The 25396-nt window shown below is 36.8% G+C and overlaps 2 protein-coding genes across 4 annotated transcripts in view; one reads left to right on the top strand and one right to left on the bottom strand.

The window, feature by feature from the left end:
- ranbp10 (RAN binding protein 10) overlaps positions 1-17964 on the top strand; it is a 30438-nt gene extending 12474 nt beyond the window's left edge. Inside the window, exons 4-15 of one of the 2 annotated variants that reach the window (XM_079873731.1) lie at positions 5043-5210; positions 5354-5376; positions 6503-6687; positions 6850-6962; positions 7679-7787; positions 10256-10404; positions 11641-11833; positions 11981-12117; positions 12885-13030; positions 13341-13452; positions 13657-13812; positions 15316-17964. In XM_079873731.1, coding sequence (XP_079729857.1) covers positions 5043-5210; positions 5354-5376; positions 6503-6687; positions 6850-6962; positions 7679-7787; positions 10256-10404; positions 11641-11833; positions 11981-12117; positions 12885-13030; positions 13341-13452; positions 13657-13787 — 1466 coding nt within the window. In that variant the 3' untranslated portion in view covers positions 13788-13812; positions 15316-17964. The remainder of the gene's footprint in view (positions 1-5042; positions 5211-5353; positions 5377-6502; positions 6688-6849; positions 6963-7678; positions 7788-10255; positions 10405-11640; positions 11834-11980; positions 12118-12884; positions 13031-13340; positions 13453-13656; positions 13813-15315) is intronic. The other variant, XM_079873730.1, reaches the window with a different exon arrangement.
- A 4352-nt stretch (positions 17965-22316) lies between these two features.
- Positions 22317-25396, bottom strand: part of pard6a (par-6 family cell polarity regulator alpha) — a 33002-nt gene continuing 29922 nt past the window's right edge. The window contains exons 4-5 of one of the 2 annotated variants that reach the window (XR_013821469.1): positions 22493-25079; positions 22317-22374 (exon numbers count right to left, since the gene is read on the bottom strand). Coding sequence is in view for 1 of the 2 variants with exons in the window: in XM_079873723.1 (XP_079729849.1) it covers positions 24208-25079 (872 nt within the window). In the remaining variant the exon portion in view is untranslated. Of the gene's footprint in view, positions 25080-25396 lie in introns of both variants that reach the window. The other variant, XM_079873723.1, reaches the window with a different exon arrangement.

Below are 25396 nucleotides of genomic sequence, written 5' to 3'. Positions count from 1 at the left end.
CCTTGCAAATGCAGAGAATCCAGGGTTTTTCTTTCTGTGCTCCTCAATCTCAGGAAATAACTTTGTAATGTGTTGTTCCTCATGAGTCCTCAAAGGGAAGGAGAGGAGACCTAGATCTCATTATTGGTTTTCCTCAATGGATTTTACCTGACATACAGAATGTTCTGAGATCACAAAGCCTTGTCATAATTATTCATAGCTAAAAGCTAAAATTAATCAGAGAAAATCTTTTCATTCTGACAGAGCATCCATTCACACGGCAGAGGACATCAAGCTGCTACTGGACTAGTTTTAAATTACTAACTGCAGTGAAAAAAGACACCATAACCAAACAAAATCCAGTTTGAAGGAAAAATACAAATGAAACGTGTGTGCATTATCATAATGCAGAATGTTAAAAAGGAAATGTGACTGAATACTATAGTATGTGGAACATACTCTACACAATATTTGGAATTTGAAAAATATGTAGGCTGCTTTATCCTATCATTTTGTACAAGCATATGATTTGATAACTTCAAGTTAAACTGACTAAATTGAAATGTAATTAGTAGTAAGACTGATTCAAATTAAATCAAAATTTGTTGCTAAATTAAAGACCTAATTGAGCAGGTGGAGTAAATAAGTTTTAGCTTCAGTTAAGCTGACACTGAATTTCTGAAATATGCTCACGACAATCCATTAAGTGGACATCTCGGCAGACTCAAGACGTTGCTAAGACTAGTGGACGTAATGAAGATATAATATGTAAGTAGACAATAATGAATTTAGCAATACATTTGAAGCACATCGTGCTGTAGAAACATAACAGTACATATTAGCTAGCTCTTTGATATACACTCACCTAAAGGATTATTAGGAACACCATACTAATACTGTGTTTGACCCCCTTTCGCCTTCAGAACTGCCTTAATTCTACGTGGCATTGATTCAACAAGGTGCTGAAAGCATTTTTTAGAAATGTTGGTCCATATTGATAGGATAGCATCTTGCAGTTGATGGAGATTTGTGGGATGCACATCCAGGGCACGAAGCTCCCGTTCCACCACATCCCAAAGATGCTCTATTGGGTTGAGATCTGGTGACTGTGGGGGCCATTTTAGTACAGTGAACTCATTGTCATGTTCAAGAAACCAATTTGAAATGATTCGAGCTTTGTGACATGGTGCATTATCCTGCTGGAAGTAGCCATGGGTGGGGGGATGGGTACATGGTGGTCATAAAGGGATGGACATGGTCAGAAACAATGCTCAGGTAGGCCGTGGCATTTAAACGATGCCCAATTGGCACTAAGGGGCCTAAAGTGTGCCAAGAAAACATCCCCCACACCATTACACCACCACCACCAGCCTGCACAGTGGCAACAAGGCATGATGGATCCATGTTCTCATTCTGTTTACGCCAAATTCTGACTCTACCATCTGAATGTCTCAACAGAAATCGAGACTCATCAGACCAGGCAACATTTTTCCAGTCTTCAACTGTCCAATTTTGGTGAGCTCGTGCAAATTGTAGCCTCTTTTTCCTATTTGTAGTGGAGATGAGTGGTACCCGGTGGGGTCTTCTGCTGTTGTAGCCCATCCGCCTCAAGGTTGTGCGTGTTGTGGCTTCACAAATGCTTTGCTGCATACCTCGGTTATAACGGGTGGTTATTTCAGTCAAAGTTGCTCTTCTATCAGCTTGAATCAGTCGTCCCATTCTCCTCTGACCTCTAGCATCAACAAGGCATTTTCGCCCACAGGACTGCCGCATACTGGATGTTTTTCCCTTTTCACACCATTCTTTGTAAACCCTAGAAATGGTTGTGCGTGAAAATCCCAGTAACTGAGCAGATTGTGAAATACTCAGACCGGCCCGTCTGGCACCAACAACCATGCCACGCTCAAAATTGCTTAAATCACCTTTCTTTCCCAGTCTGACATTCAGTTTGGAGTTCAGGAGATTGTCTTGACCAGGACCACACCCCTAAATGCATTGAAGCAACTGCCATGTGATTGGTTGATTAGATAATTGCATTAATGAGAAATTGAACAGGTGTTCCTAATAATCCTTTAGGTGAGTGTATAAAGCAATACTTAAATGCTTATCCTACTGTACGCTTGATGAAAGTTGGAAAAGTAAATGTGCACTACTGTTCATAAGTTTGGGGTCGGTAAGATTTTTTCAAATGTTCTTGAAAGAAGTCTCTCGTTTATTTGTTCAAAAATACAGTAAAAACAGCAATACTGTGAATTATTATTACAATTCAAAATAAGTTTTCTATTTAAATATATTTTATAATGTAATTCATTCCTATGATGGAAGAGCTGAATTTTGGGAATTTTCTAAACAGTGTCACATGGTCTTTCAGAAATCCTTCTAATATGCTGATTTGGGACTCAAGAAACATTTCTTATTATTGTCAACGTTAAAAAACGGTTGTGCTGCTTAATATTTTCTGTGGAAACCATAATACAATTATTCAAAATTCTTTTATATATAGAAAGATCAAAACTTTTGAACAATGGTGTAGATTGTATAAGAAAAAAGGTCTGTATTTTGGGCACAGTTGGGTTAATGTCACCCTCCTGTGATCCCTCTGACCAATCAAGTGACTTTGTCAATTGCTTGTTAGTTTCTCCACTGTGCCTGATGCCTTTGAAATGCTTTGGAGCAATCTAGCCAATTCGGCATGTGCGTGCTGACTACAAATTGTGTGTTCGTTGACCTCTGTGCTCTCTGCTTAAACCACTCTTTGTCAGAGCGCTTTGGAATATAGTGGAAATATAGACAAACGCATGTAGGGTGGCCAATGTATTTTCTAGTTAGTTTGGATTCTATAGCCAACAGAAGGATATTATTTCTCTAGTTGTAGGTGCTATATATATATATATGACACAAACAAATGTATACAAATGATTAAATGTGATCAAATGTCTGTAAGTTATTTTTTATTGTAATATCTTTTATGCTTAATATTTCTATTTTTTTTCTCTCTCTTTAGTTCACTTGGTTTTTGCAAATAACTAAACATCCCATGATTCCAAAACACTTTAATCAATTAAAGTCATGTGTGTTTTCCTATGAGAATGTATGGTGCATTGTATGTTTGCGTGTGTGGTTATGTGTGCGGTCTGAGCGTAATGGTTTTACACGCCCCGCTGACCTCCGTGTCTCTGATCCCATACTGGAGTTCTGCCCATTTCATTAGCATGAAGGGAACACTGAGCTCTGCTTTAGGAGTAATATCCCAGCCTGCATTGCTCTGCAGATTAATCTAATACCACACAACAAGCCCCCATCAGCCACTGCCTTACTTCCTCATTTTTTCATTCTTTTTGCATCTGTCTGTCATTCACAGAATGCACTTGTTTACTCCATTTCACGTAGTGACTACAAATACAGTTGCTTACGCAACACCATTTTTATTATGTACTAATCATAATGGTCTGCCAACACACATACAAGTTTTGATTCAGTTCAGCCCAGTCAGTGAGGTAGACAGACTCCTCCTCTTGGTGGTTTGAGGCAGTGCGAGCCGAGGCTTACTGAATTGTTCAAATGGTCTTGTTAAATTTACACACAGGCTTGTCCAGCTGCCCCTCGAACGAGCTTTAGGGTGGACGAAGCCTTTAAAGGACAATTTTGTTGTTATATCCAGTTTTCTAGAACAACTGGGAAGATAACATCATCGGGCGGGAGGCAATAAGTGCATCAGTTCCTCAGAGGCAGGGGCTCAAATCTAAAAAAGGAGCATCTGCCTATATATATATATATATATATATATATATATGAGGCCACATAACAGCCTACATTTCACATAATAGGCCTGTAGATGGCACTTAGACTTAATTTAACCAACATGATATATTCATATTCAATGCCATACGTAAATAAGAGTTAATTGAACACTACCATTAATGCAAAACCACAGATCCAGATCGCTCCGCAAACGCACATATTTGTCCATTCGGGCTGTAAAGATTAATACTTATCTTTTTTTCTATTTCACCTTTCTATGTCACCTTTGTTAAAAAACTGAAAACAGACTGTGGCCATGTAGTTTACAACCGATTTATGAAAAAGACTGAGATATTACCACTCCACTTCACATTGTCCAATTAAATTTGAGCTTGTTGTGCCACACCATATTTTGATGGTGTATTATACATGAGAAAACGGGCATCGATGGTTATTCACTTATGTAACATTTTTAAATATGTAATATGTGAATTTTTAATTGAATCTACTCATTAGCAATCACTGAGAGCCGTATATGGTCCGCGGTTCTCCATCACGTTTGTAAAAAGACTTTGTGGTTACAGTTATGCATATGCAACTACTGACATAAACTTGTATTATTGTAATTTTTTTTACAGTGAGAGGAATAATTACAAGTAAATAGTCATTAACAAACAAGCAGTGTCAAAATGTCAGTCAAGTCCAAAGCAAGACACAATACTTTTGAGCAATTCTTAACTGTTTGTACACGTTGTCATATTAATTCCAATTAAAATGCTTTTTGTTTTATTGTCCACAATATCATTGTTGATATTTGATGATAATTGATCATTTCACCCGCTTGTGCCTGCTGGGGTCCACCTTTATAATTTTGTCCCAGGGTCCTGCTGTCCATCATATATTCTTTCCATCAGTATTATCAGATTGGTGCTCATAATTTATGTAAGAAGCAGTATTTTATGATGCTGGAGACCAGATGGCATATCAAACGCTGCAGGCTTAGCATCGGCTCCGACTCATCCTGTAGATATCAGTACAGAGGCAGAAACAAGATTCCTTATTAGCAAGCGAAATCTGTGCCCCCCTAACTCTGAATATTTCTACATATGTGCAACACAATTGGGAAATTTCTACATATACCATGCATCTTTGAATATTACATATTTTGGTCTGATAATGCTTTTTATCATCCGATAAAAGTCTATTTTAGCATGTTCAAATCCACTTTACAGGATTCTGCGAATTCACCCCAAACAGGAAATGCAGTATTTTAATCCAAGTGCTGTCGAGTTTAATTACTGAATTTCTCTCTCTCACCTTAGGTTGGGACAAGCACTCCTATGGTTATCATGGGGACGACGGACACTCCTTTTGTTCCTCAGGGACTGGTCAACCTTATGGCCCGACCTTCACAACGGGTGACGTCATTGGCTGCTGCGTGAACCTCATCAATAACACATGCTTTTACACCAAGAACGGGCACAGTTTAGGTAATAATTTAATGGAAATTGATTTAAGCATAAATCTTATTAATGCTTCAGAAATCAATTTAGCGACTCAAGATAAAGTTTCTTATGTAATCTCTGAATCCACAATACTGAGCGGTTCTGGCATTTTTTTTGTGTTCCTCCAGGTGTGGCTTTCACAGATCTGCCAGTAAGTAAAGCACACAGACCTCTCTCAAACAGTGTAATTGAAATAATATAAAATGTAAATATCAGATGAAACACTTAAAAAATTGTTTTGTCTTTGCAACTAACTGAAATAAGTTTGAAGCTGAAGTACGGAAATGGCTAAAACTGAAATAAAAATAAATTAAAGCTCAATATAAATGTAAGAAATTAGTAAAAATGACAAAAGCACATAAGAATATTACTTAAAATAAAATGAAAATATACAAATAAAAGCTTGTTTGAAATATTAATAAATACTATACTTGTATATAAATAATAATATAATAACACTGTTCTCAAATGAGTCTGAGACCACATGAACTGGAATTGACAATCTAATTTAAAATAGAAATAAAGTTTCTTTGAAAATGTTTGTAATGTATTAAAAATCGGCTCAGAATTTTGGATGTAACTTTACGCCCATATTGTCTCCTCATCATGATAATCTAAAAATGGAAATTAATGAAGTTTATTTGAAAGTGTTTGTATTAAAAATCACCTTAGAATTGTGGGTTTACAGTATGTGTATTTACAGTGTACTTGCCCAAGAAAGTACTGTAATATAAGATAACTACATGGGTTAAGGTTAGGTTTAAGGCTAGGTTCAGGGTTAGTACCTAGTTATAACCCAGTTATTGTAATAAGTACATAGTATGTACATGCGGAACAGGACTCTAAAATAAAGTGTCACCGAATTTTGGATGTAACTTTCCGCCTATATTGTTTCCTAATTTTTTCACGTCATGCCTGTATCTCTGTGCTAGCTTGTACTTTTCTGCCCAACTTTGGATCTTCGTATTGCGGCACTTCACGTTACTCTCCCCTTGAAATGAATGGCTTGCACTGTAGCATTCCTCATTTGTAAGTCTCTCTGTGTCTGCTAAATGAACACCAGTAACAGCAGATTGATAGCATGGCATAGGCTAGTAATGAGCTCAGATGAGGATTTATGCTTCTGCATGAAGCTTCATTTGAGGCTTTTCCAGTTAAGGTGTGACTGACTGAATGATTCCTTGTGCTGAGAATTACTGATGGAGAACGTGGAGACCTTCTAAGCAGTCTCTCAGCTCTCTCTTTTTGTCTTTCTCTTTTTCTGTCTCTCATTTCAGCCTAACCTGTACCCCACAGTAGGGCTGCAAACTCCAGGGGAGATAGTAGATGCTAATTTTGGCCAACAGCCTTTTGTGTTTGACATTGAGGACTACATGAGCGAATGGAGGGCCAAGATCCACAGCATGATCGCCCGCTTCCCCATCGGAGAAAGACTGGGAGACTGGCAGGCGGTTCTGCAGAAGTGAGCAGCATGTCACCTGAAAATAAATTCAGCAGTCACAATATTGATAAAACATCTACTTCTATTCGCTGTAGTTTATAATGCATGTATGATCAGCCTTATGTGGCTAATTCGTGATTCATAATGTTTCCCACATTAACCTTTTTACGTTTATATCTGCAGTATGGTGTCCAGCTACCTGGTGCATCATGGGTATTGTGCCACAGCAATGGCCTTTGCCAGAACCACAGAGACCATGATCCAAGAGGACCAAACCTCAATAAAAAACAGACAGAGTGAGTACTCGATCAAAGTCAACTAGTTTAGCTAAAAATAACAGATCTTCCCATGTAATTTATGGTTTGGGTAGGAAAATATTTCTGTTATGAGGAACTTAACTTTTTACTGGTTAAGCAAAACCAGTAAAGGTTTTGAAAGCGTTGAATATTTGATCAATTTCTCAGTGTAAAATGATAGAAAAGCGCCTTTGATTTAAGCTTTACTCAACACACTGAATATTTAATGTTACCATAATTTTTATGTGGCACTGGCAACAACTGAATGGCTGAAGTTTATTTTTATAAGGATCTTAACAGTTTGAGCCACATATTTCATTGTGCACTGTTTTGTGAACCTGTCAAAATGTAATTCAGGTTTTGCAAAGAGATATAGATAAATGGAACATTTAAAAACTATATTGGAAACAACCCCCCCCGACAGCACGCCCTCAGCTTGTGTGTAAGCACATGTATCCTTTCACATGTGAGGAGGGCAATTACATAGAAGTCTTAAAGGCACAGCAGTAATAAAACACTTGTTTAAAAGGTCAGAGAAAAAATAAAATGATCATAAAAGTAAATTATGAATGCTCAAAACACTTTACTAACATTCTAAGTGGACCTCAGGGAGAGTGATCGAGTGATTAAAAATGTATGATATGACCATTTAAAGAAAAACAAAAGCAAAACACACCAGTCATTTCTTCATCTAATTTGCTTCTTTCTGCATACAGGAATACAGAAACTGGTATTGGCAGGACGTGTTGGAGAAGCCATTGACGCAACACAGCAGTTGTACCCCGGACTCCTAGAACACAACCCCAATTTACTCTTCATGTTGAAGTGAGTATGTTTACCAGACTTGGAGAACCATGTGTGTGCCACTTTGTGTGGAATGAATCGAGAGGAATTGCTTAACTTGAAGCAAGGTGAAAAATGTGTTTTCTTCTCTGGGGATCAGTAGAGCTCAGTTGCATATGAACATCCACAGCTTTCTGGTCTGGATTTCATAATGCAAGCGTACTCAGAAAACACATAGCCTGAGATTAGGGCAATCTTTTACTCAGTGTTATACTGAATGAAGGTTTTTATAGTGCCCTATAGTCATTCTGACGAATGAAGCTCTTTTTTGTTATGTGTGTTCATATTGAAAACACACACTCAGGGTGAAAAGGGGTTCATGGTTGCTTTGCTCTGAGCTGCTTCTGATATGATTAGTCATACTGTTGCACAATGTTGAAAAGAAGCTGCCTTTTAACTTCTTTTTTTTTTAAAGTAACGCTTACAAGTCATACGTCAGCTACCCTGTTGAATTGATGTTTTTTTATAATACATTACGCAGCCCATACTTCTGAATATTTATGTCCCTGAGAGGTTTTAAGGGAAACAATGTCTTTTAAATTATATGCAATTTGAAGATCCACCTACTAAAATCAGTGGTTTCAAATGATAGCTGAAGTTAAAGAAATGGAAAGGCTTGCTTATCTACTTTGACAAAAGTCAGTCAGATTTATATATATATATATATATATATATATATATATATATATATATATATATTTTAGAGCATGGAAAGAGCATGCTCTAAAACTTTTGTGGTGCTTCATTGGAGTGAGCAGAGCTAACAAGATCTTTTGACACGTTTTGCTTGTTTCGACACTCTGATTGGTGGAAATTTCTGCTAAACACGATTATTTTAAAACTTAGTTAAAATTAGGCAGGCTGACGGCTTTAACAGAAGCAACTACCAATTACCAACCTCGTAGGTCATCATTAAGGTTGTCTTTAAAGCTTAATAAGTTATCGTTAAAAAATAATTTTCTTATGGATAAAATGTATCGAGTTTTTCTGGGAACTCGACTGTTGCACTGTAGTGTACAAAAGTCACAGTAAAGCTTTCTAATGATCAAAAAATCCTAAAATAATTTAGCATGGTTTTCAACATTAATAATACGAAATGTTTTTTGAGCAGCAAATCAGCATCAGATTTCTGAAGGATTATGAGATACTGAAGACTGACTGCTGAAAATTCAGCTTTGACATCACATGAATAAATTACATTTTAAAATACAAATATAAAAATACTAGGGCTGTCAAACGATTAATCGCGATTAATCGCATCCAAAATAAAAGTTTGTTTTTACATAATATATGTGTGTGTACGGTGTATAATTATTTTCTATATATAAATACACACACATGCATGTATATATTTAAGAAATATTTGCATGTATATACTGTGTATATATATTTATATTATATATAATTTATATTATATATAAATATTTTATATATAAATAACTAATTTTTCTTAAATATATATGCATGTGTGTGTATTTATATATAGAAAATAATTATACTCCACACACACACATATATTATGTAAACACAAACTTTTATTTTGGATGCGATTAATCGCGATTAATCGCGATTAATCGTTTGACAGCCCTAAAAAATACAATTTCTATTTCTATTCAGATAGAAAATATTTATTTTAAATTGAAATAATATTTCACAATATTACAGTTTTTACTGTATTTTTTATCAAGTAAATGCAATAAGAGACTTCAAAAGCATTTAAAAAATCTTACCAACCCCCAACATTTGAACGATAGTGTATGTTCAAAATCTCTGTTATTGGAAAAAAATATATTTCTGGTAACTATGTTCTTTGTTTTATTCAAAATTTAAGTATAAAGATCCAATTAAAATTAGTATTTTTATGCTTAATTTGAATTCTGTATTGACTTGTGGTCTTAGACTTTAAAAACCATTAGTCATGCATTGAAAACATGATATCCCGTTCATAAGAAAAACTGCATTCAGACCCTCAATGTAGCACTACATATCAATAAACCCTTTTCTCAACATGTTACAGGCATTTACGGGGCATACGCTGTTAAACTTTTCTTTGGAAACCATCTCTATTAATCTTGCTTGGCTGGAATTTAGTTTTGACATGAAGATGAAACTTTTTATATAAAGCCTTACATGGAGGTGCATAATTGCACTGTTGGATGTCATCAGACGTCAGATGCTGCCGTGGGAATAGTGCCAGGATGTGTGGGAAGGAAGCAGTGAGAGCTGACTCCTCTCTCTTTCTCTTTGATGGATTACAGTTGAACGACAAGCAGACAGTTTAATGGATTGCTGAGCTGACAGTGTCAGTCAGTAGGCATAATGGATAAGAGAAACCTGGTTGACAGACACTTTAATTGATTGGCAAGTCTGAAGTGAGGGTATTTGTGTGTGAGATCTTGCTTATGTAACAGTGAATTTTTTTTTTTTTTTTTTTTGCTGCCCTCCCTCAGGTGTCGGCAGTTTGTAGAGATGGTGAATGGTACGGATAGTGAGGTACGGTGCTTTAGTGTCCGCTCTCCTAAGTCACAGGACAGCTATCCCGGCTCCCCCAACATGAGCCCCCGGCACGGAGCCACCAACGCTCACTTGCACAGCACAGGTAACAAACGCACTCCACACATTTTCAGTTACTTAAAATATTTTTTTAGCACTTTGTGAACAATGCATTTGGGTGAATCCCATGGAAAAATGTCCATGTGTCATCCCAGAATCTAGAGAAAAAATAAGGAATCATATTTCTTGGGAATACGTAGTCATTTAGGAAACCCACAGCCTCAGCAAATAAGACCTTTTTTTGCATTACATTTATATGAAAACAATGTTACAATGCAAATGTTTGTAATGCTCCTAAAAATAGGCTTCGTTTTTTTGCAAAATATTATTATTAGTAATATTATTTTATTTATTTTTGTGGTTCACCCATTTGCCCAAGACTCTATCTACAAAGTTTCTGTTAAAGGGCTAGTTCACCCAAAAATCTAAAGTCTATCATTTACTCACCCTCAAGTTGTTTCAAACCTCTCTGAATTATTAGAAGATATTTTGAAGAATGTTGGTAACCAAACAATTGATGGTCCCAGTTTTTTTCCATACTTATTTTCATTGAAAAATATGGGTAACCAAAATGTTCATCTTTGGGTGAACTATCACTTTAAATTGTTTTCAGCATGCCCACACTTTTTGAAATGATTTGTCCTGAATGTGGGTTGCAAATGAAGAGTTCAGATGCAAAAGGCTCTAAGTGCTATCTGAAATTTTCTTCTAGAATGATCATTTTTATCAAGCTCGTATATTTAAGTTCAGTTATTTCACTTAAATGACAATTAATAGGTCATTTTCATTGCCATTTATGTGAAATTACTGAACTTAAATATACAAGCTTGATAAAAATGATCATTCTAGAAGAAAATTTCAGATGGCACTTAGAAGCTTTTGCATCTGAACTCTTCAGATGTACATCATTCTGCAGTATGGTTTTCATGTATTAAAATATGTTAGAATGAACTACAAAGTAACTTATCTATTTAGTAGCTGAAAGCATTCATCACAGTTATCCCAAATATTTGTTAAACCAAAATACAAGAGTTGAGGGATGTGTAGAACTTTGTAAAGAACAGATGTTCAAATTCAGAATTCTGTGGGCGTAGATTCTGTGTGGGTCTGATCATGAGTAACATCTTCAAGGAGAACACATTCATAGAAAATGTGGAACATATGGTTTATTGAATCACTTGTTTCACCTGCACTGCAGTTGGGTGGATTATGTAACTTACAATTCAAGTGAAGCACTTTTATTCATGTTGTTTAAGATAGTTCTCGTTGTTTTTTCCCTCAGGAGCAGACAGTCCCACATGCAGTAACGGGGTCACCCCTCCTAACAAAAATAAGAGCCACAACAAATACACAGGCGTAAGCTCCGCCTCCTCCTCTCCATCCTCCTCTCCCTCCTCCGTCAATTACTCCGAGTCCAACTCTACCGACTCCACCAAGTCCCAGCCACACAGTGCCACCAGCAACCAGGAGACTAGGTGTGTGGTGGTGTTGTTTGGGTTAGTGATTGTGGGTTTGAGTTTGATGTGCGGTTGTATGCAAGCAAGGCCAAGCATATAAATGTGTTGTGTACTTACATTCTCGAGAGACTCTGCTGTTGACTGTGTGTCTTTGTGTGTTGACAGTGATAGTGAGATGGAGATTGAGGCAGAACATTACAGCAATGGCGTGACAGAAAGCTCAACTCGCATTATGAATGGCACGTACAAACACCAGGAAATCCTACAGGCGGATGACAGCAGTGTTGGCAATGGAGTAGCAGGTACAACACATGTGTAGGATTTTTTAACATCACATTCAACAGGATGTGAGAACGCCTTTTTAAAAATGTGACTAGTTCTTTCTCTGCTCTGTCCTTCTCCCCCTTGAGAGATGCTAATTTGAGCTCCTCTATAACTCAGCCCATTAAATGCTTTTCTCCAAGGTTACAAAGAGAGAGTGTGATAGTTTGTGGTTGTGAAGTTTCGATAGAGTGTGTAGCTTTTATTAGCACAGAGTGCACAGTTTTCTTCCTTTAAAAAATAAATAAAAATGTAATTTCTTGGGATGCTTTCAGACATTGATCTTTGCTTTGGTTTGAGAAAATGGTTCAGATGGATTAAAAAACAAATTAGTCACTATTATATGGAGGACTTTTTAATATTATATTAATTAATATTAATATAATTAATAATTGAAATATAATATAATATAATATAATTCGATATAATTATAATATAATTGAAATGTAGCTTTGCCATCACAGGATTAAATTGCATTTTCAAATATATTCAAATAGAAAACAAAAGTTATTTTAAATTGTAATAATTATAATAAAATTATATTATATTTAGAACTATTTACATTCCCAATAGTTTCACTGGCTAATTACACATAGCCTCAAATTAATATAACAATACTGGGCTAGATTTCCCAGCAGTACTATATTGAAGCAATTTTTTCAATCACAATATCTATGTGCGCTGTGTAATTATAGTCGCAAACATGTCTGCTTTCTGGGGTGTCATTGCAATTGATTTGCTCCTCTAGATGACAGCTGCAGCTCCAGACAGCTGTGTGGAGGAAACCAGGCGGCCACAGAGAGAATGATCCAGTTCGGCAGAGAGCTTCAGGCCCTCAGCGAGCAGCTCTGCCGACAGTACGGCAAGAACGCCACTCACAAAAAGATGCTGCAGGTATGGAGGGAAAGAGGAGGAAAGGTTTGCGAATGTGATGAATAGGTGGATGTTTGCACAGGCAACATTGGAAAAAAGGTGTTATTGTGCAATTTATAAAAGTCAGTTTGACTGTTGTGTTTTATATTAAATATTGGTGAAGTGGTCTATTTAGACTTGCAGTCATATTGCATGCATGCAATGTAATCTGTTCAACTCCTCTGCCTCTTGTTTGTTGCACATTTGAAGTGGAAAGTTGATTGGCCTTGTGGGTAGCAGTACTCTTACATTCTTTGTGCCCACTCGCCAGCGTGTATGTTTGTGTGCTCAGGATGCATTCAGTCTGCTGGCGTACTCGGACCCCTGGAACTGCCCCGTGGGCCAGCAGTTGGACCCCATGCAAAGAGAGGCGATCTGCTCCACTCTCAACAGCGCTATTCTGGGTAAGGCTGCTTGGCTGGCTGAGATCACACATGAATACACTATGTGAACATGAGCACTTATAAAGTAGGCCTCATTATTTAAATGTGGTCACAGTAACATGAGGCACGTAAATGAGCTTTTAATGACCCGACATCATGGCCAAGTTGTTATGATAATTCCTACTTATTTAATAGTTGTAATCTGTGATCTTTTCCGTCATTCAGAGTCTCAGAATCTGCCCAAACAGCCTCCTCTCATGCTGGCTCTGGGTCAGGCCACCGAGTGCGTGCAGCTGATGGCCAGGGTTCGCTCTGGTTCCTGCTCTTTCGCCAGAGTCGACAACTTTTTGCACTAGCACTAGTCCAGGTGAGAGCACCAAGGTAATTATAGTCTGGAAAATGTTACCATTTTTTTTTTTACACGGTATTTTGATTTTAAATTTAAGTGTAGTTTTAGTTTGTTTTAAAATCCAGTTTGTATGTCATTTGCATCTTTGAAAAATGATTAGTTTTAGTTTTGTTTTTATTTTAATTCAGTATAATAATTTCAGTTTTCATTCCTTATAACACAAGAACATAAATCATTCTGTGTATATTTGTCTAGTCATAGAGAAAAATGATTTAGTTATATATACGATATACTGTCAATCGCACCCTTTTTGGGGATTATTTGCACCCTTATTGAGAAATTTAAGCTTAATAATAATAATTCATTACATTTTTAAATAGCGCTTTTCTTTGCACTCAAATCGCTTTACATAGAAGGGGGAATCTCCTCAACCACCACCATTGTGCAGCATCCACCTGGATGATGGGACGGCAGCCATATTGCGCCAGAACACCCACCACACACCAGCTTATTGGTGGAGAGGATAACACCATTTATCTTGTTTAATGCGGTCATTTTGTAATCATTTGCTATATCCAGCAAAGTAAACTTTCAGATTGAAGGGTGAATTACTCAAAAGTGTATTTTCTGCAAGCTGTTTTTAAAGACAAATTTAGGTGTCTTTCCCTAAAATGGACACTTGGAGACTCCAAAAGTCCAGTTGCGATACCAAACAGGACCACACTGACACCCCTAAACCAACCGTCTTGACCCGACTGTAAATACTTACTACAGTACAAGGATCCATTCAGATTTACTAAACACTGCAACATACACATAACAGATAATGTTGCAATCAACGTGAATGTCCTGAAGTTTGCGTATCATCTGGCCATACATTTCACACAGCGTGATACGTGAGGGCTTGCACTCTACAGAAACAATCACAGAATATGACAGAGCTCTTGTTTTAAAGCTAAACACACACTGGAATGAATTATTCACTGAAAATGCAACATGAGCCTCTATGCTCTCTGCCATGATGTAATTAGCTTGGTTTACATCGGATCATTGGACTGAAAACTTTCCTGGAGTTTAGTGCTTGCACCATTGTAGATAAACTCCCGACTTCTAAGAACATCTAACTTCGTGACGTAAATTCCAGTGTTTTAACGCATTAAGGATTTTGAATTAATCCGTCGACTGCCCTAATATATATTCAATTTCATCAACAAATTTTACATTCCCAGTATAATCCCAAGAGAATACATGTAAATCAGACAGTCGCTTCTAAATGGTTGGTTCTTTTTTGATAGTGTATATTTTAATGATTAAATCAGACTATTCAACTTTAATACATAATTACTCTGTACATTTTTTAATGCACATTTACCCAGTCCAGGCCAGTGTTTTATTATTTTGCAAAATCACTATTTTACTTTGGCCTTTTTTCTTTTTTTTCACTGCTGGGTTTATTAAAAAAAAATTATTTCTTAAAATATTCCAGTATTTCAATTGTCCATGTTAAATACATTATCCTTTTGTATTTCCCTCAGGCAACGTTCAGGACGGCTACAAATAGGACTTTCCAGTTGTTTGCCATGGCGAGAACAAGCGTTTGAATTGGTGTGTCGCTTGCCGTTTGCCGGAAGCAGCCGAGCAGAATGAATAGAAACATGAGAAGAGAGGCTTCTTTTTAAATTAGTATTATCAAATACAAATTGTGTGACACTATTTAAAGATAATTAATTATTCTGTTTATCTAGTCATTTTTATTTTAGTTTATATTTTGTCCGTTTGTTGTGCTCATTTTGAAACAAATCAACTTCCCAAACTTTTTTTTTTTTTTTTTTTTCATGGGTGAATTCAGTGCATAGTATTTCAAGCGTACCATATCAACAATATACATAATGGTAAGTTCCTACTGAAAATTTGAGCTACGCACTCTGGTTTTTCTCAGTCAGAGCTCAGGTATTTAGACAAATGTTCTTTTATTTGCGGAAACAGGTGTCGCTTCACCAGACCATACTGTGGATTTTAAAGCAGGTCCTTTTCTATGTACAAGCAAATTCTATAGATTATTTTTATTATTATTTGGTCAACCTAAGCTGCCCCTTTAGGAATTAGATGAACATTGATGTTGTGCATACAGAAGTTTGGCGACCTTCCGATGTTTCCATTGGAGTAAGTGTGCGAACGAGGGTGAGATAATGCATGGCTCATATAGTGTCTCACCTTTTAAGCTACTTTAGCATCTCAGGCACCAGCACCAGTTTCATTAGACACAATCACACAGTGACGACGCAGACTTGCCTTTGGGTCCAATGTAGATGAATTATATTTTCAATCATAGACCTTTGCCCTAAATGGATCTATTTTACCGAGATTTTACCATCTTTATAGCCGTGGGTATCATGCCAATGTCAACCTTCACTTTTTTAAGTTAGGTATATTGAAGTTAACTTGTGGTTTTCTAATTTTTGTGGCTGTACCAAATAAAAAGGCAGTTTTTGACAAAAGAAATTTAAGGTTAGTTTGATTTACTGAGAAGCTCCACTGAAGCTCACGGACTAACTTCGTATACTAAGTCTGTACGTTTTATATCCATGTGAATAGTGTCACTGTGTTGATAGTTCTCCTGTTAGATTAATAACTATACAGACTGACACCGTTTCAACTTTTGTTATTGGTTGTTTCATTGGCTGTTGAGTACCGTTGTTCAAGTTTTGTTACCATTGGATGCACTGTACTTCGATTAATGCACATGATGCATTACTGTATCCGTCTACCTCTCCTGTTCAGTAATGGAGGGACAGAGTATGAACTTGCAGCATGCAAGACAATTGAGCGTTCCTAAAAATGAACAGAAAACTTGCAAACGAAATATGTATTTATTTAGCACTTAGAACATCTCCTTAAATTGCAATTATGTTTGTTGCTCCAGAACTTCACCTCGACCTCATATCAGTGCAATGGTTCCTCCCCCCTAACCATCTTTTTCCTTGGCCTTTGTAAGTGTGATGTTAACTGGCTCAGGCACTTGTAGGCAGCCTGTTTTTTTTTTGTTTTTTTTTCTTCCATTCTTTCTTTTAATCTGATCATCCATGAAGGAAAAACTGTCAATCGACCCCGTGTCAATCCAGCATTTCACTCAGCCAGCACGCACGCCGCTGTGGTGTTGAATGTAGCTTAGCCGATTTTAGTTCCCACATTTTTTGCTGCTGGCCATCATGAGATTGTTACATTCCCGTATCTACACCTGCTTTTGTTCTTTTCAGTTATACCTCACTTACTCTTAGGACAGTGCTGTCTAGCTTGTTGTATCGTGTCAGGCATTTTAACAGAAGGTATGTGTAGTGCAGTAACCATTTTGGTCGACCTGCCACAGGGTCACTGGAAAGTTGCACATGCTCCTCAATATCTAAAATAAACTTGGCCTTCCCAACTCTGGAGTTACATAATGGATATAGGCAATAGCAGATTCAACTGATTGGAGCCCCACCTTGTGTTTTTAGCAGTGTTTGTGTCAATCGGATTCAGTGGGGTAGACATTTTACACATCCCGATCCCTAATGATGAACTTATTTGACCATTTTACTCCACTAAATGGGTCAATTTGATTGTTAAATGGTGGTATCTTGTTGCATGGGGACATCTTGTGTAACTATTTACTTCTGTTTGAGTTACAAAATGGCAGTTTGTAGAGAAGCACTCGTACTTCTACTGACCTGTCCGTTGTAGATCTTTTGTCATGGGGCGGCTTTTTAATGCCAAATATGTTTTGGAACTCATAATCTAACCACCTATAATGAATATTGTTGTTTTAAAAGAATCCATCATAGAACGTCATATTGGCTTTAAATAGGGACGGACGTACATACATCGAAGGGAAGAAAGTAGCCAAAACGTGTCATGTTCCTGTTTGACAATGGAGCAAGACGAATGGAATGGAGTACAGCAAGCTGTGCACAGTTTACTTCTATTACGATTTTAATTTTATTTGAGTTTTCTTTTAGCAATTGTGAAATGAGTTACCCTCTACTTAGCATGAACCTTTAAAAACCTTTAAAACAACATAAAAAAGAAAAACAATTAAAAAAAAGAAAAAGAAAAAAAGACATACCTATGTACTGGAAACATGATAAAGAAATATTGTACTCATTTAATTTTGACAGAATTATTTTTATTAAAATACACATCCATGAGCAAATGGTGTCTTGTCTTTTGTATTATTTTATTATTGTTTCTTTGCATATATATATTTGTATATATACTGCTTTTGTGTAATAGAAGAAGAATATAAGAATTCATTGGCATTTTATGTGTGTGCTAAGTAATGCAACATGATATGCATGTAAGAAAGTCATGTTGATTGGAGTGACTGACACGGTCAGTATTAATGGATGCATTTGGAAATAATAGAAACACATTGAATCTAATACAATTTCAATTAAACCATCAAAATATGAAGAATGTATATATATATATTCGATTAAACCATCAAAATATGAGGAATATATATATATAGTTTTTGGACAAAATTATTTAGCAAAAAAAGGGGCAAACTTATGTTCTGCAAAATATGCAAAAATAAAATGCAAAACACTCACAGAAAAAAAGCATAAATTGGCTACAACATAAACAGTTGTTAATATTTCGTTGGTTCTCTCTTGTTTTTGCATGTGTTGAGTTTGGCCAAAGATTATGTTGTTCACAATTCACAAATAAAACAATTGACTCCAAGCACAACTAAGCAATATGCTTACAAAATATTAAATCACATTTGTAATAATATTTTAATAAAGGGTGAAGATGTCAATTTTCCTAGGCCGGACATCACTTTTGGCCATATGATTACAGCTTAGTCATTTTCAAGGCTGTATACATCCTCCATAGGAGTACTGTGAGATTGTTGTCTGTGTTGGTGTTTATACATAATTATAATTATAGCAAAAGCATACCTTGCCATCTTCTTAAAGCCATAAGCAAGCATGGAAGTATGGAGAGCAGTAACATCTGTAAGCTCCTTTAATGTATAGAGTTCATCACATCTACTGAGTTCCTCCTCATAATGCTCACCGTTGACCACCACAGATCCGTCATCACCCCACTGCAACACAAGTAAATCAGGTAAAGTAGTGCAGAAACACCCTTCTTCCTTTTTGTATTTTTTATTATATATATATAGTACCGGTCAAATATTTAAAATACAGAAAAAAAAAACAGTAATATTGTGAAATATTATTACAATTTAAAATAATGGTTTTCTATTTTAATATGCGTTAAAATTAGGGCTGTCAAAAGATTAATCGCATCCAAAATAAAAGTTTGTTTTTAATAATATATGTGTGTGTACTGTGTATAATTAAATTTGTATATATAAATACACACACATGCATGTATATATTTAAGAAAAAGGTTTTATTTATATATAAAAAAAATTATATTTATATATAATATAAACTATATAAATATATATACAGTATATGTATGCAAATATTTCTTAAATATATACATGCATGTGTGTGTATTTATATATACAAAATAATTATACACAGTACACACACATATATTATGTAAACACAAACTTTTATTTTGGATGCGATTAATCGCGATTAATCTTTTGACAGCCCTAGTTAAAATGTCATTTATTTCTGTGAAGCAAAGCTGAATTTTCAGCATCATTACTCCAATCTTCAGTGTCACATGATCCTTCACAAATCATTCTAATATGCTGATTTATTATCAGTGTTGGCAAGAGTTGTGCTGCTTAATTTTTTATTAATACTAATATCAGCAAAGATGTGTTAAATTGGTATAAAAGTGATTTATATTATTAGAAATTTAAAAATATATATTTTTAAAACATTTTATTCATCGATGAATCCTGAAAAAAGTATCACAGGTTCCAAAAAAATATAAAGCAGCACAACTGTTTCAAACATTGATAATAATTGAGTATCTAATCCGCATATGATTTCTGAAGGATCAGATGATACTGAACACTGGTGTAATGATGCTGAAAATCCAGCTTTTCATCACAGAAATAAATTATATTTTAAAGTGTATTAGTATATGAGACTTATTTCACAAATATTAAAAAATAACAGGGACAGTGTACGCTAGGCCTATTATTATTATTAAAGACTGACTGGCCGTCACTTTCCAGATAAACACGTCGTCGGAAAGTTGCTCTTTGAGGCTTTTAACAATAGACTGTAAAAATATATATATGGATATGACGTCACCCGTAGGTGTCTGAAGAGCATTTTTGAAGCCTAAATAATTAACTATTTAACGTTAATTGACTTCCGTGTTGGCTTCACAAGACAACCGAGACTGGAAGGTTGCCGCTCGCTTTTAACAGGCAATGTCGTGAACTGATGTTTACTATCATAATTTGTGTTATTGTATTGTCATGCTCTCCTCTAGACCATGTAACGTTAGGTCAGATTGCCTAAAATATTTCAGAATCATGGGCTTAAGCCTTATTATGAGCATAACGATTTTTAACTGAATGTAAGACTTGAAAGGATCTTGGTTACCCGGATCATCAATGATAACTGCCAATATTTTCAAAAAATCCGCTATGGAAATTGTACAGGTGAGAATCTTGAGAGCCGATTGGTAACTATAGGAACACATTTGAATGGTCATTACCAGCAATAAACAGCAGAGGGCGCAAATTCCCTTTATTTCACACTTGTGCTCAACCGGCCGGAGTCCACTAGAGGGCCTCAGTAAACCTGTAAATTAAGCATTTACATATTCAGGAGAAAAATCTTGAACTTTAAGAGCACTTTACAGCCTTAACTAACAAAATTTCCAATTTTGTCCCCACAATTATCAGTGGCCTTAAACATTTGTATTGGCTAATTATGGGTTTTTGATGGATTGCTGATGTCCTTTAAAAAGGTTATAGGCTAGTCGAGCAGCAAGTTTTAGTTATTAAGAAATATATCTGCAGTTCTGCATCTGTGGACCTTCTGCTCTAGTCAGTGCGCTTACATCGCATTGATTTTCTGACAGACAGTGATGCAATCTGAGGTAAGGTATCGCAAATCTAATGTGTCCTTTATATGTAATGCAATAATGCTGAATTTATTTGTACTGTGGGTGAAGTGCATCCACAGCTAATACTTCCAGTTAAAATGGAAATAACCAGGTTTTCCCAGATTTTTTTAATGGAACATAAACCACAGTTCCCTTAGTTCTATGCACCAATAATCTTTTGGTTACATATATTAGTACAATGACTATATCTACAAAGTAGACTTGTAAATCTATCAGTCTTTTGTGACTTGATTTAAGCATGGGTTACACTTTATTTTAAGGTGATGTAGTTACATTGTACTTACTCAAATAAGTACTGTGTAATATGAATTAACTACATGTACTTACTTGTGATTATACACAATTTACTGTTCTTAGTATAGGAAGTAAATAAAGTGTTACCAAAGCATGATAGAAATTGTACTAATCATGTTGCAAAATCTCATAAGTAAAAATGTAAATAATTGGTTTAAACAAGAAAACAGGTAATCGAAATAAATGTTAAATACTTTTATTATCTTGATAGAACATTTTATAATCAGCTTATAACATTCACAGTATTGTACACCTTGACCCATCTGATTATAATAAAAACACAAGCGTCTAAAGATTTGAATTTTGTGATTCTCAAAAGAAATAGAAACCTCCTTTCCAGAACTCTAATATACATACAAAAGTACAAGAATAAGAAAAATACTTTCCATAATTTACACATATATAAAATGCTCTTTTTTTATAAAAAAGGGCTCCTAGTGTACAAAAGTGTCCGTCGTTACATATTTCTATTTATACACATATTTGGACATACACAAAAAAATAATGCTCATGTGGTATTATTGGTGCTCCGATTGTGTGCTGTTTATATCCCATCACTTTCTTTTTAAAAACCCAGAGCACTTTTTCACTTTCTATTCACTCTCTCCATCCAGAGAAAGCCAATAAAACATATTAAATTAAATACAGATAACAAAACAAAGTGACAAGTTCGGCTTCTCCAGCTGTCTCTTGCTATACGTTTCAAATCAGTAACAACGTTGTAGTGAAAACCCGAGGCAATGAGTCACTAGTGTCAGTTGTGCAGATGTTACGTCTAGACCTGTTCAAATAAACTACATTCTCTTTCAGACTCAAGGCTACCTTGATAAATGTCAGTTTTGCAGCGAAATAACACGTCATTTGTTTTTCCGATCGAGTTAAACCAGATAACGCTCAACAGATGAGGCTGCACCTTCATGAATCACGCCCATCGGTTTTGACACGGTAAGACCGGCTTCCTAATTGTTTTCACTGAGAATTTAAAACTCGAGATGTCCTTCTGGAATACATATTAGTAACATTTTCATTCATCCCCAAATATAATCATGATAAAGGAGAATTAGCTCCTCAGCCCATCTGGAATGAAGTTCCTCCAAACGCTGGGATATTTGATGCATTTTTATGTCCATCAATGCTTCTTGGTTTGACAGACAGCCTTTGAAGCGCTGGACGTCCCGAGGCAGGTATCTCCACGGTCTAAACAAGCGTTCACCTGGGAACTCGTTGCCTGAAGACAGCGCTCGGGTCTGTTGGACATTAGAGAAACCAATATTTGGCTCGGAGTCTGATAGTGTCCACCTCAGTGCCGTTTCTGTAAGATTATACTTTAAAAATATGACTGAACACACACATACACACACTCACCATGGCTAAAAAAGCCTCACAGCTTTGGCCATCAGGAGTGGACTGTGTGGAAAAGGTCCCAATGTGCAGAATTCTGGCTTTTCCAAACATGAAAGGAATTTCCTTCTTTCTCTTTACAGAAAAACAGAGCGAGTCAATGAGAGGTCAAGTCTTTCTGAAGTTACGCCGCACCGGTGCCAGTTAAGTATATGGATTCCTATTTTTCTGGAGGCGGGGGGGGGGGGGGGGGGACTAAAAACAAAGCAAGAAAAACGGGTTGATGTCCTTCAAAAAGAAAGAAACTGTCCAAGACTGCTTCTTTCAACAATAAAAAGCAAAATTCAAACCATTTTGTAAACTTTAAAGGGACAGCTCACCCAAAAATAGAAATTCGGTCACTCGCCCTCATGTCAATCCAAACCTGTATGACTGGACTTTCTTATGTGAAACCTAAGAGAAGATATTTCTCTGTGTTTTTTGTCCATACATTGAAACTGTTTGATTACTGTGCTCCACAGAAGAAAGAAGTCTTATAAGTTTGGAACGACTTGATGGAGAGTAATTTCCAAGAATTACATTTTTGGGTGAACTATTCCTTTAAAGGGACAGTTCACCCAAAAATAAAAGTTCTGTCATCATTTACTCACCCTCGTGTTGTTCCAAACCTGTATGAGTTTCTTTATTCCGCTGAACACAAAAGAAGATATTTTGAAGAATGTTGGTAATCAAACAGTTGACAGTATTTTTCTTTCCTACTATGGAAGTCAATGAGTGCTGTCACTGTCTGGTTACCAACATTCTTTAAAATATCTTCTTTTCTGTTCAGTGGAAGAAAAACTCATACAGGTTTGGAACAACTTGAGGGTTAGTAATGACAAAATTTTCATTTTTGGGTGAACTATCCCTTTAAATGTAACAGGATAGAAGAGAAACCCCCAAAAAAGTTTCCATTTCAATGCATGAAAAAAAGCCAACTTGGGAGTGTTAAAATGGCAATAACAAGAGTGTTAAAGAACAAGTAAAACCATGTTTAAATGTTCTCATAACGGGATTGATCTTAAATGCTACACTTCCAGTCTCTGCACGTTTTTGAGATTTTCGCTTTTAAAAATGTGATTGATAAACACATGAATTAGTAGTGAGAAGAATGCAAATAACACCACTTCAAAATCATCATGTAGAGCACATTTTGGTGGACATTTTGAGCGACAAACTACGATCAGCATCAGAATGAGATGATATGAGCAAACGAGCATAAACACTGATCAGATCGGTTTTAACACTCTTATATTTTTCTCCACCTCCTCCTCATCATCTTCCATCATTATCATCATGATCAATGCAAGAGGCATCATAAAAAGTGAGATGAATCCACAACAAGACACATCATTTCCACAGAGGCGATTTGTTGGTCTCTCACGTCCTCTGAGTGATAACGTCAGGCATCCCAGTAGCAACTATCACACTTCCTTGGAGTCAATAGAGATGAATATGGTTGATTTTTCCCAAAAGAAGAAAAAATAACTAAGGCGAGAGGAATGGAGAGCCATAAGGCACTTCCATACAGTGCAACCTGTGTGATCTGGGCGAGGGACCTCATTCACGGGGAAGATTGTGAATGGGTTGTTGTTTGTGATAGTAACGAACGAAAAATAATAGCTGATCACATAATAGTTCCTTCATTTTATCATAAATGTGCATAAAGGCTCCTACAGTGGTGTGAATCCTACTGTAGCTCACAACGTAATGAAGTTTCCATCCTCTCTCATGCTTTCTTGGCTACTGCTCGTCTTGGTGGGACTGCCGTTTTGTGTAGGTGTGGTCAGAGAGCTTAAAGAGCTGCTACTGGGCAAGGAAACACTTTGTGGGAGGGGCCTGTGTGCAAATGCACCCGACGACAGGGCGTTACCATGGCTGCCGTTGCCATTAGTCATACGGTGCGGCATGTACAGGTTGTCGTTCTCGATGATGAGGTCCGTATCATCGTCACTGTCGCCCTCGGCCACACTGTTGCTGTTGCTGTATTGGCTGGCGTTCTGTGAGGCGGGGCTGGGGGCGGAGTCATGCGAGAGGGCGGAGCCTCCCGAGCCAGCGGAACTATTGCCGGCGGATGTTTTACTCGCGCGGTGCATCGTGCTGTTGCGCTGATTGGCGGGTTTTACCGTCACGATGAGGTTGTGGCTGTTAGCCACCATCATGTCGGTGACCTGGTCCAGTGATTTCCCGGCCACGTCGATACCATTCACCTCGAGAATCTCGTCGTTGACTCCCAGCAACCCCGTGCTCTCTGCCAAACCGCCTTTCACGAGGCGGGAGATGAAGACGCCGGGAACTTTCTCCACCCCTTGAGGAGTGACGCGGACACTGACGCCATCACGGATGTAAAAGCCCAGGGGTTTGTGGGTGCCGTGCTTGTGCAGACGGACACGGAGATGCGTGTCGGGTAAGATGTCCACGTCTATGATAGAAGAGATCTGCCGGAAATCCTGGGGATTGCTGATGAGCAGCGCCGGTTTGGACTTGGACTGTTGCGCTTGACGCAGACCAGCTAGGCCCTTTTTCCTTCTCTGGAGAGAGCCTGTGGGGAACGGCACTGAGTCGTCTACATCTGAGGAGAAAGAGAGAGAGAAACTAGTTATATATATGATATGCTGATATATATATATTTGCTAAGAAAAGACTACAACATTTTTAAACCATTAAAGGGATAGTTCACTTTGAAATTAAATTTTGGTATGTTTTAGCTTACCTGAAGGGCATCCAAGATGTAGGTGTCTTTTTTTTCCACAGTAGTTTCAATTTTGATATTTTTAAGTCAAACCGTTCTTGTCTGTCAGTCATTTAATGCAGGTCTGTGGTCACTGTCTCAAAGAGCATGCACAGAGTCCAAATTAAAACAATTCCCCATCGTCCAAATTAAACAAT

Source organism: Squalius cephalus, assembly GCF_949319135.1.
Source record: "Squalius cephalus genome assembly, chromosome: 6".
In the NCBI taxonomy this organism is placed as follows: domain Eukaryota; kingdom Metazoa; phylum Chordata; class Actinopteri; order Cypriniformes; family Leuciscidae; genus Squalius; species Squalius cephalus.
Note: the sequence above shows the minus strand (reverse complement) of the source record. Positions and strands in the feature narration are given on the sequence as shown.